Source organism: Urocitellus parryii, chromosome 1 (genome assembly GCF_045843805.1).
Source record: "Urocitellus parryii isolate mUroPar1 chromosome 1, mUroPar1.hap1, whole genome shotgun sequence".
Classification (NCBI taxonomy): domain Eukaryota; kingdom Metazoa; phylum Chordata; class Mammalia; order Rodentia; family Sciuridae; genus Urocitellus; species Urocitellus parryii.
Genome location: NC_135531.1, coordinates 213,823,325 through 213,836,336, shown reverse-complemented (window position 1 = coordinate 213,836,336; position 13,012 = coordinate 213,823,325). Strand labels below are relative to the sequence as shown.

Here is a 13,012-nt window from a genome sequence, read left to right as displayed (position 1 = left end):
TGTGCTAAACATAGAGACTCATGAAAGGACAAACTGTTAGGGATTTAATCTATTTTTGTCCTGTATTTTCACATCCCCCAATCTAGAAGCCATTGATACTGTCTATTCAAGATCCTTCCACCAAAGCCAAATAAATAAAACAGTGTTTTTATTTGTCTTCAATAAAGCACCCCAGTAAGATTACTTAACATAACCCAAACTTTTTTTTTTAAATGTACTTTCCTCTTCTATGTAAATTGAACTCCACTTCTGTCTGCTATATTTGTCAATTTTGACTACTAGTTTTCCCTTTCAATTACTTGGGGTAAATATTTTAAACGCTTAAATCTAGATAACAGTGATGTAAACTGTGCAAGTCTTTACATCAACTTAATGAAAAGAAGCATACTCAAGTTATACTAAATAATTCGAAATTACAATTTAAAATAGCTGATTTCAACATTTAGCTATTTCAGAATCTAATTAGAAGTAGTTACTTATTAAACTATATCTTATAAACAAATTGACTAGAATTATCTAATGATACTTTTTAACATACACATTCTTAAAAGGAATAATTTAACCAAACAAAAACTTAAAGGCAGATAAACTCTAAATACTCAAGTAAATTGTTTACATTTTTTAAAGCAAAACAACAAATACAGTACAACAAAATATATTATGTGGTTTGGGGATGTGGTTCAGTGGTAGGGCACTTATTTGCCTGGCATGCTTGATGCCCTGGGTTTGATCCCCAACACTACCCACCCACAAGGAAAGAAACATAATACTATTTTTTATGAAGTCTACATAAGGACATATGATTCAATTCATTTATTTCTCTGTACTGTTTATAATGACATAAAGAAGAAAACACAATATTATTAAATAAGTTGTACTTAACAACTGAAGTTCATACATACATGATGAAGCTGTGAAATCACCACTTCGGTGACTATAATCCATAAGATTACTAACAGAGGAATCTGTTCTTCTCTCCAAATCTCTCCTCTCTCTCATTAGGTCTGTTCCAAATGAACCAAGTACCAATGATGAAGATCTGGGAACTTGACTATGCCTCCAAGAAGAATCTTAAATTAATCAAAGAAGTTTTATTTTAGAGAAAATTTAAGACTTTTGGAAAGAGTAAATCTTCTGTAATACAGAGGGAGGTTACTGTTAATTATTATGGGAACCCCCACAGGTACCTATTGCAACCAAAATTCAGCAAAACATATCATTCACTAATGAACTAATCAGTTATAACATATTTTTTCTGTCCTACTCATTCTCTTTTTGTTTGTTTTGGTGCTGGGCAATGAACACAAGGCCTTCCACATGCTAAACAATTAACACACTTTTAACAGTAAAATTTATCCTTATATATGATATCAGTGTCTCAGTCACCTCCTCCTAAACATATTTTACAATGTAAACATGATAAAAAAATGCTAATCTGCCAAAGATGACAGAAATTCATAATCAATGAAAGTGATGTTGGGAAACTGCCAAAATCAAATCAAAGTCATCTTGACATGCAATTTTAATTACAGATCACAACACAATTTTATCATGGAAAAAAATTTGGGGAGTACTGGGGATTGAACCCCAAGGCTTCACTCATACTAAGCATACACTCTACCAAGAGCAAATATACCCATCCCAGAAACATTTTTATGGCTACCACATTTGGTTCATTCTTTAATGTAAGAATTAATGTACTGTAATTATGATCAAAATTTTACTCAATTTCCTTTTAAAGTAAATTAAAAATTAAGTCTCACACCTTGTCTTACTATTTATTGTGAAATTTTGGCTTCCTTTCATAGTCCCAACAGCCTTAATGAAGGGAAAAAGCTCTAGGTACTTAATGCTGTGCCTTCATATAGTAGAAGGAAAAAAAACACCTCTGCAACAGTGGTGTTTGTCTACAAAGTTAGGCCAATCTGCTCTTACCCATAACCCATCCTATACAGTACTTTTAATTTTCTTCATATGGGCAGTGTCTTTCACATGGCAGTCCTGCCTATCAAAATAAAAATGAATTGCTTACATTCATTCAATTAGTAATCCATGAGCATTTTGAGAATTTTATCTCCAATTTTGTTATCAAAAGTTTTGTCTCCCTCTGACAACAATTTCAGGCACTAACATTTCATTTAGAGAAGTATAAATGAGGAGAAAACCTTTTTGCTCTCTCAATAACAGATCTCAATTTATACAAGTATGTGTCTAAGAGTACAAAATATCAGACATGGAGTTTTGTGGATAAGTTACCTAATCTCAGTAACTTGCCTAATGCCATTCATCTACTCAGATGGCTAGAATCAGAACTAATTCCTTGAACAGAATTCTTTCTAGGATAGCACCAACTTCATTTTTTAATTAAAGAGTTTCCAGTTTCCTTATTTTGTTTTATGGTACTGGGATTGAACCTGGAGTATTCCATCACTGAGCTGCTAAGTTGCTGATGTTCTCCCTAAATTGGTGAAGCTGGCCTTGAACTTGCAATCCTCCTACCATAACCTCCCAAGTTGCTGGGATCAGAGGTATGCACCACTACACTGGGCTCAGTTTCCATATTTTCTGAAAATAAACCTCATATACCATGTTTATCATTTCCATAAAATATGCTCAGGAGGTGTTTACAACATGTATCAATAGTTTTGGCTTTCCTAATAATACTTGAAAAATTAATCTCCCATAAGAAACAGCATATAAATGCATGCCACTTTTAAACAATTACTACTACTACTACTACTACTACTACACTTTTAACCTGATTACTACTCTGTTAATATCCTTTATATTGTAGGATATTTGTACCAAATTTAGAAAAACTGCAAAATGAAGAGTTAATTTCAGTTTTAGCACTGACTTAAAGTAAAATTTGCAAACTGCACTACATTTCCAAACCATTATTTTACATGAAAGTCTATCTGCTTATTCCCAAACCCAAGATCAATAAATGGCTTTAGTTCAAAATACATCTACAGTGACTTTTACAGAAATTGTATAATTCTTACCTGATACTGCATTTAAACCACTTCCAACATTTCTCCCAGCTGAGGTAGATGTACAATTTGTACAGGAAAGTTTAGGTCTTTTTGAATCATGATCCCGTTGTTGATTCTGTGATCTTGAGCGTGCTCCCTGAGTTATCTCAGATTCACTATACCATGCAGATTGAAACGGTGATGCTGATGCTGATGCTGACGTAGACTATTAAGTTCAAAAAGTTTTAAAGAAACAAAACTTGCTTGCATTCAACATTAAATTTAACCTATAATGCTCTAATAAATTCCCAAGGGACAATTTATTCCCACAAGTATCAATTTTCTATCACGTTTTTTTCTTAGCTTTTATTTCCTTCTACCCATGTATCACTTTACTATACAATATAATTGTTATTTTGCTAGTTATAAATCTCATTCACAACAAGTTCTCTTTATAACTGTACATACACACTTGGTTATGAAACACTGAAGAGCAAAAACTATCATTTTTCGTGGTTAAATATTTCAATCTTCTGAGAAACTTTGTTTCTTCTTCTTAAAGGTAGACAAGAACACCTTTAATAAAGATTTTGACATAAACTAATTATGAATACCCTACTATGAAAATGAGATTTCTAAAGTAATGAAAAATTTACTTATCAGCTGGGGGGCCATACACTCACTGCAAGAGTTCCCTCTTAGCATCTATAAAGATCTGGCTTTGAACCCCAGTAGAAATAAAACAAAACCCCAAAACTTTATTACTGATCTGATTCCCATTGTCAGGAATACAGTCAGTCAACACTACTTATGATTACGTTAAATAATAAATCCTAGCATTTGGAATTTCTTCACTAGTGAGTCAACAAACTAAAATAATATTTAAAAACCCCTAGCTCCTTTTTTAACATATGTGGATACAAATTAAAACTTGTAACAAATGTTAATCATAATGTACAAACACTCCCAGTTACTTCACTGATTAAGCAGCTCCAAAAACAGGCAAGTAAAAAATAAATATAAAAATATAAAATATGTAAATAAATATAAAAATAAGTAAGTAGTATAATAGGAGGTATGCTGAGAGTTTTCAGAAAAAAGCCTGTCTGCTGGAGGTAGGGGAGGATTTAGAGGTGGCTGAGGTACTTAGTGAAAATTGGAGTTTATTGAGCAGGCAAATGAAGGAGGACATTATAGCCAGACAATAAAAAAACATGTCTATAAAGCATTCTATCACAATTCATGGTTAACAATGAAATTTATTAACTTTGCATATATATGGAAAAGTAGAAGATGCAAAGCTAAAAATTCAAGAACATGGAGATATGATTTCATCAATATTTTATGACACTCTTCAGCTTAGCATTAACTTGGTCCTATAAGCCTTCTGGACCTAATAATCCATAGAGACACAATGAATTAATTGGCATAAGAAATAAAGTTCATTATATATCTCAGAACCAAATAATTTATGTGTTATTATCCTCTGGGCAGTGGTTCTAATAACTTTGGATGCCAAAGATCAAAATTAAAAAGGTTTTAATTTAAAATTTGAAAAGAATGCTACTTACAACTGGCAGGTTTTTCTACTACCTAATCCTGCATAAATTGGTCAATTTCACTGTGTATTACCTCCCCTTCTCCCTCACCCTAATTCCCATTCTCTACTCTACTGGTCTCCCTTCTTTTCTCACAAAAATTTCTTTTTCTGCTTTTCATATATGAGAAATCACATGACTCTTAACTTTCTGAGTCGGACTTATTTCACTTAACATGGTATTCTTCAGTTACAACCATTTTCCTAAAAATGACATAATTTTGTTGTTCTCTATGGCTGCATAAAACATCATTGTGTATATACACTACATTTTCATTACACATTCATCCATTGATAGGCACCTAGGCTGGTTCCATAACTTGGCTATTATGAATTGTGCTGCTATAAACATGGGCATGCATGTGTTGCTAAGTATGCTGACTTCAGTTCCTTTGAACAAACACTGAGGATGGGTATATTTTATTTAGAGACAGTGTCTTGCTGAGGTGCTTAAGGCCTTGCTAATTTACTGAGGCTAACTCTGAACTTGCCATCCTCCTGCCTCAGCCACCCCATCCCCAACCTCAGGCACTGGGGTGATACCCCACCCAGATTATTTACTCTTGATAAGAGATGAAGTCTCCATGTAGTTTTGATTTGCATTTGCTTGATTATTAAGGATGTTGAACCTTTTTATCATATTTGTTGGTCATTTGACTTTTTCCTTTTGAGAAATAGTTTGATTCATTTGTCATTTATTAAATGGGTTATCTTTTTTCTTTAATTCTCTATCAGAAGAGTAGTTGACAAAAATTTCTCCCATTTCTCTCCTCACTCTTATTTCCTCTGCTGAAGAAGCTATTTAATTCTTTTTCCTGGTTAAGGTGGGTTGAACCTGGGGGCGCTGCACCACTGAGCCACACCCCTCGCCCTATTTTGTATTTTATTTAGAGACAGGGTCTCACTGGGTTGCTCAGCATCTTTTGCTAAGGCTGGCTCTGAACTTGTGATCCTCCTGCCTCAGCCTCCTGTACCACGTGCGCCTCCACACCTGGCAATTTATTTATTTTTATGTGGTGGTGAGAATCGAACCCAGTGCCTCACAGGTGCTAGGTAAGCATTCTATCACTAAGCCACAACCCCAGTCCCCAAAGCTATTAAATCTGATGACAATTTATTAATTACTGATTTTATTTCCCGAGCTTTAAGAGTCCTTACTGAGGGGCTGGGGATGTGGCTCAAGCGGTAGCACGCTCGCCTGGCATGCGTGCGGCCCGGGTTCGATCCTCAGCACCACATACCAACAAAGATGTTGTGTCTGCCGAGAACTAAAAAATAAATATTAAAAAAAAAAATTAAAAAAAAATCTAAAAAAAAAAAAAAAAAAAAAAAAAAAAAGAGTCTTACTGAGGAAGTTGGAGCATATGCCAATGTTGGTGTACAAACCCTATGTTGTCTTCTAGCAGTTACAAAGTTTCTAGTTTAAATCCTGTCTTTGATTCACTTTGAGGACATTTGTCCAGTATGACAGAGACCTAGTTTCATTCATCTACATATGGATATCCAGTTTTCCTGGCATCACTTGTTTAAAAAAGTTTTCATTAATAGATGTTTTTTGCACCCGGTGTTAAGGATTACATGACTATCTGTGGGGGTTTGTCTTTGGGTCTTCTGTTCTGTCGCAATGGTCACTGTGTACATTTTTAAGCCAGTACTATGCTGATTTTGTTACTATAGCTCTATAGTGTAATCTTAAACCAGGTATTATGATGCCTCCAGCATTGTTCTTTTTGCTTAGAATTCCTTTGGTTATTCTGGGTCTTTTGTTCTTCCATATTTTTTTTAAAAAAATATTTTGTTTATTTAATTGTAGTTGGACCCAATACCATTATTTTATTTTTATGTGATGCTGAGGATTGAACCCAGGATCTCGCATGTGCTAGGCAAGTGCTCTGCCACTGAGCCAAAATCCCAGCCCTTCCATATGTATTTTGGGACAGGTTTTCCTAGTTCTGTAAAGAATGTCATTGTTATGTAAAGTGATCTGCATTAAATCTGTAGATCACTTTGGTAATATCTGCCCTAAACTTCAAGGGTATTAAATAAATTATAGAAACACAAAGGATATAATTCAGAATAAACATATTTTAAATTGGACAAATTGGGCAAACTATAAATTGTCATTACTTTTCTCATTTTGCATATGTTATAGGAACTTGTTGAACAGCATTTCTGCAAACTTGACTTTGGGAATAATGGAAGGAGGGAATACTATCAGATCTACTACTTTACAGAAAGACTTAGAGAAATGTAGAAGATGAAATAGGTGGAATGACTACATAATAAAAAAACAAATTAGGAAGCCAATGGAATAGCAAGAAATATATCCCAGTGATAAAATAAATGAAAACAGAAAGCAATTATAAAAGATTCAAGCATTCATTAGATTTAATACGGAAAAAAAAATCAGACTTAAGAGATAATCTGAGAAAATTTTAAGGACCTAAAATCACTCCAGAGTTTTTTGGTACTGGCTACTAATGAGATACTTGACTATGCCAGTCATTAAAAATATTGACCATAGCAGAGGAGACTTCAATAAAACATTTCATTTCAGATACTTGAAATCTGCCATCACTAAAGGCTTAAACACACAATCACTGTTCATGAAACAATTTTCATAACTGCCAGCTCAAATGGTAGCCTATAAAGTCTATACTTATTCCCCCAGAGACAGAAAAACACTTGTTATTATACATGAACGGGAGAAAACCCTGGCTAGTTTTGCTAGTGGTTTAAGTTAAAAAAAAAAAAAAAAAAAAAATCAAACCTTTTCCTAGTTCCTACCAATCCAAATTTGTTCATTGTTCAAACACTTTCAGCTGAAGGTAATTAGATACACCCCAATTATTCATATTTTTGATAGCACTGGGAACCAAACCCAGGAGTATGCAATCACTGAGCTACTAAGCTACACTTTTTATTTTTTTATTTTAACTTTTTAAATTTAATTGATTTTACTTTTTAAATACATGACACCGGAATGCATTACAATTCTCATTACACATATAGAGCACAATTTTTCATACCTCGGTATATAAAGTATGTTCACATCAATTCATCTCTTCATACATGTACTATGGATAATAATATCCGTCACATTCCACCATCATTGCTAACATCCCTGCCCCCTCTCTGCCTGATCTAGAGTTCGTCTATTCCTCCCATGCTCCCCCTCCCTATCCCACTATGAGTCAGACTCCTTAGAGAAAACATTCGGCCTTTGTTTCTTTGGGATTGGCTAACTTCACTTAGCATTATCTTCTCCAGCTCCACCCATATTACCTGCAAATGTCATTATTTTAATTCTTTTTTATTGCTGAGTAATATTCCATTGTGTATATATGCCACATTTTTAAAAATCCATTCATCTACTGAAGGGCAGGCATCTAGGTTGGTTCCACAGTTTACACTTTTATTTTGAGACAGCTCATTAACTCGTTCAATTATAGAGGCTAGCCTCAAACATGCCTCCTGCTTCAGCCTCTGAAATCACTGGGATGACAGGCATGTGCAACCAAACCCAGGCCCCCTCTAATTTCTTTTAACAATTAAATTGGGAATTCATGTATCAATAAATTTTCTCCTGCTATCTAGAACTATTCAGACATAATGAAATCATTTTCAGCTGAAGGTAATTAGATACACCCCAATTATTCATTAAATATTCACAGAATACTCCATTTTATTTATTTTTAATTTTTTAGTACTTATTTTTTAGTTGTAGTTGAACATAATATCTTTATTTTATTTATTTATTTTTATGTGGTGCTGAGGACTGAACTCAGGGCCTCATACGTGCTAGGCGAGCATTCTACCCCTGAGCCACAACCCCAAGCCTCTCCATTTTACTTTTAACAACATGAGTTTTAGGAGTTAAATTTTTATTTTCAAAATATGTAAAATTCTGTTATGAAGAAGGGAGGATAATCATAGTTTTCAACATTCAAATTGTGATAAAAATTTAAAGATGTAGCAATGGAAACACTAGTAAGAACAAGTGAAGTCAAGCTTGTAAGTGGCCAAGAACTAAAAGAAAGATATTTAGGAAACTAATTTTTCAGAACTTAGAACCTCCAAAGAAACAATGCTATCACAAAGGCTTGGATTCTTCGGCTTAAGTACATCACATACATACTAATCATGTAACAAGGGAAAATAATTTATTTATCTTTCTAGATTTCATATCCTTTACTATGAATGATAAAAATATCCATCCCTATATAAAGCGTTTCCATACTACTTTATCCATAACATAGCTAAAACTGATCTATCATGCCCTAGACCTGAACCTCCTTTCTGAAGCTTTAGATTCACTAAATGCTTGAGATAAGGTTTTATGTATAGAACAGCTGTTCAGAATGCTTCAGCAATTTAAAAAAAGTGCTCCCTTTGCCATTTATAAGGGCTCATTCATTAAATAAAGTTTGCTGTGTAAATTTAAGACAAAGAAAACAACATATGTGATATGTAATTTAAATATTTGGATAATATTATACTATAGATATTATCCACTGAAATTAATGCAAAGCCAGAAAACAATACTAATAGAAATAACAATTATCATAAATGTAACTGGTAACATCTGAGCTCCTCCTATGTTCCAGCAGTTATTGTTCTGAGTGCCTCACATGTCTTGTTTCTTTGAATTAATCTTAACAATACCTTATGAAGAAGTCATTATTACTTCAATTTTACAGCACAGGAAAGAATTTGCATTTTTAAAGCAAATCGAAAAGACAAGGCATGATAAAGAAGCTGATTTATTACTGGAACTATTCCTGTAATTAATTTTTTTTTTTTGAGGTACTGTGGATTGAACCCAAGGCCTAACACACAATAGGTAAGCACTGAGCTATATCCCCAGCCCTTTTTATTTTATTTTTGAGATAGGGTGCTTCACCTTAAAAAATCACTGGGATTAAGAGTGTATGCCATCATGCTCAACTATAATTTGCTGCGGGTGGGAACAGGACTGTAAGCAATTTAAAGCAACTGAAGACAGTGTTAATGAACCTCTCCCCAAATTTCTCAAACTAATATTATTAAGAATTAATAATAATAAAAAAAACAATTTAAATTTTACTTCATTTGGTTTTTAAGTGCTGGCAAATAATTTCTGGATTTTATTTTGGTACTTAATGACATTAAAATTCTGGACAGAGGGATTGGCAGTATAGCTCAGCAGTACAGGGCTTGCCCTGGGTTCAAAGTCACCAGCAGCAGAGGTTAAAAATTCTAAAACAAAATGAATTCATCCATTCAGCCAGTCTATATTTTGTAATTGCAGAGTTGAGACCACTTATAAAAAGGAATGAATTCGACATTAATAGGCTATTACCAGCGTGTTTTAGGTAGGGTCATTTTTATAGTAATTAAGATTTCATTTAAATGATTTTCTTATTTTTACATTTGTTTACTATAATAAAAAATATAACTTTTGGAATAATCTACAACAATGAGAACAATCTGGAAACAGTGAAAATCTTTTAAAAAAGAGTATAAATAAATCTTATATAAAAATATATTCAAAACTTTAGTCCCATAAAATAGTGTAAAGATTACTATAATTGGGCAAAGTGGTGCACACATATTATCTTAGCGGCTCAGCAGACTGAGGCAGTAGGATCATTAATTCAAAGCCGGCCTTAGTAACTTTATCAGGCCCTTAGCAACTCAGTGAGATCCTATCTCTAAATAAAATATATCCCCCCCCCAAAAAGGGAGGGGGTCCGGGAACAATTTTTTTTTTAAAGGACTGTGGATGTGGCTCAGTGGTTAAGTGCCCCTGGGTTCAATCCCAGCAGTCCCCAGCCCCAAAGTTACTATATAAGAAAATAAATGAGGGGCTGGGTATGTGGCTCAAGCGGTAGCGCGCTCGCCTGGCATGTGTGCGGCCCAGGTTCGATCCTCAGCACCACATACAAACAAACGTTGTGTCCGCCGAAAAACTAAGAAATAAATACTAAAAATTCTCTCTCTCTCTCTCTCTCTTTTAAAAAAAAAAGAAAGAAAAAGAAAACAAATGATGCATTAGTAGCTAGCATTTATATAGTTTATCATGAGCAGCACTTGTCTCATTCAATATACTAATTCATTTAACTCTTAGCAACCAGACAGGCAGATGAGGTAGAAGATAGACAAAAACAAAAAAACCCCATTAACTTCCTCAGGCTCATACAGATTTGAAGTAATGAGGCAGGACTTCAACCCTGGTTTCAGAGTTTGTGTTTCTCATTAATAATCTATATAAAAAATTAAAGATGAGTAGTCAGAATTTTATGAAAAGATAAATGGGACAAAATAAACTTTGCCTTTTATGAGTCCATGACAGCATTCTACAGAATGCAATATATAATACTAATATCATTCAATATTTTAAATGAAATCAAGTGAATAGTTCCAATTAAGTCAGTTAAAATGGGTAATAGAATCGGACATTTCAAAGAAACTTTTTATTCATTCTTTCTCTGAACATTTTATAAAATGGTGATGACTATGCAGGAATTTTCTTATTAAATGAGACTGTCATATATTACATGTTACATGATACAGAAACAATATCTAAAAAGAATTTTTTAAGTGGGTTCTTTTAGATTGTTACTTTAAAATTACTTTTGCAATTCACATGCTACTTAATTAGATGTTCAGTCAAAATGCAATGAACTTAAATTTAAAAGATGAACAACTGAATTAAACCATAAACCATGCCTTATGAGAGTTATACAATTTTATACTATAACTATTGTATTATAAAACTGATAAGCCCTTTCAAAAACCAATATGCTAGAACAAACAAAAAACCCAATAAGCTGTTGGTCCCAAGGAAACTGAGTAGATGAATGAATTAATGCAAACATGTCATTAACCACAAAAATAAAATCCAAAATTCACGTAAAAGGCTGTCAAGTATCTTCTTAAAAGGATGGACTGTTACCTTTCCTCCTTTTCTTCCTGGGGATTGAAGCCAGGTCCTAGGGCTATGCACACACTCTACCACTGGACAAGAAAGCCCAACTACTATTAACAATTGCCCACATTAAAAGCAAAATTCTTAAAAACCATATTCTCAAAAATAACATTTAATAATAATCCTTATTCTATCACCACTTTGGGAACATTCAGAGAAAAGTTAGATGAACCAGTATGCTATTTAGAGGACAAGGATTCAGGTTTTGCTCTTTAACAAAGCTTTCCAAGTCTTTAGAAAGTATTTTATGTAAGGCCATGATCTCTCACCCATAATTCTGAAGTCCAAAGTTTTAAAATCACTAGTCATTTATTCTGCTACTGCTATAATAATGTTTTCATTATAGGATGCATTAGATCCAGCAACTTAAAAAAATAAATAAACTGTGACCCAAAGACTTCTGAAAAGGACTGTGTGTACACATATTCCAATATAGATATTACCTGATATTCAGACTCCAGTCTAAATGAAGAGTCTCTTGAGTGATAGGCATCATTTAAACTACTTCCTCTGCTTCCAGACATCATCCTAGCACTTAAGGAGCTGGAGGGCTGAACAGAAATTCTTCTTGGAATCCTTGAAGGTTTAGACTCCATTCCTTAATTTCCTGTGAAATGCAAATTTGAGGTAATTGCTCTTGGGAACATGCAAACTTTTATTTTTTAATCCTTCTTAATCATCAGCTCAAATCAAGAACTATGTAAATTAAATAAATCCCGAGAAAGTAAACTGAAATTATGACCACCTCTTCTCTTAAAGGCAAGAGGTTTCCAACTGTCCATACAGATACAGAGATGTACAATAAGAAACATTGTTTCCATCTTTCACTCAAAGTTGTCTCTGTATAAAGTCCTACATCAATTTGTCATGGTTGCCTTACCATTCTTCACTGTTAGTGTTCAATGCTCACACCTATTATACTATTTGCAAACCCCCTAACACAATGTGCTCTTGGCCTTTTAATATGCCTGGGAAGTCCTTACATTCCCTATTCAATTTTCCCTCATCAGTTTAAACACAAGCATCATTATTATGTTTCCAGTTGGTAAAGAGTTATACGAAGACATTACACCTACTTTATACTTTGTTTAGTACAAAATTTCTCTAGGTTAGAATAATTTAAAGTTATAAAACCATTACCGAGAATAGGTACTCAAAAAACAAGCTAAGGGCTGGAGTTATGGCTGAGCTGTAGAGCACCTGCCTAGCACACGTGAGGCCCTGAGTTCAATCCTCAGCCCCACATGAAAATAAATAAGTAAAATAAAGGTACTGTGTCCAACTAAACTAAAAAAGTAAATATTTTTTTAAAAAAACAAGCTAAATTGTAATGAATGAATATATTTTGCTTTTATTTACCACCAACAGGATCTCTTTAATTATTACAACAAATAATAACAACCACAGCAGATAATTATTATTGAGTATTATATGCCAGTTCTGGGGGCAAGGATCTTCTGATTATTTGTT

The 13,012-nt window shown here is 33.6% G+C and overlaps 1 protein-coding gene across 2 annotated transcripts in view; it reads right to left on the bottom strand.

Annotated features, from left to right (window-relative positions):
• Marchf7 (membrane associated ring-CH-type finger 7) overlaps positions 1-13,012 on the bottom strand; it is a 51,464-nt gene that overhangs the window by 18,828 nt on the left and 19,624 nt on the right. For both annotated transcript variants that reach the window (XM_026393092.2, XM_026393093.2), the window contains exons 2-4: positions 11,986-12,149; positions 3,006-3,201; positions 903-1,070 (exon numbers count right to left, since the gene is read on the bottom strand). In XM_026393092.2, the coding sequence (XP_026248877.2) occupies positions 903-1,070; positions 3,006-3,201; positions 11,986-12,138 (517 nt within the window). In that variant the 5' untranslated portion in view covers positions 12,139-12,149. The remainder of the gene's footprint in view (positions 1-902; positions 1,071-3,005; positions 3,202-11,985; positions 12,150-13,012) is intronic.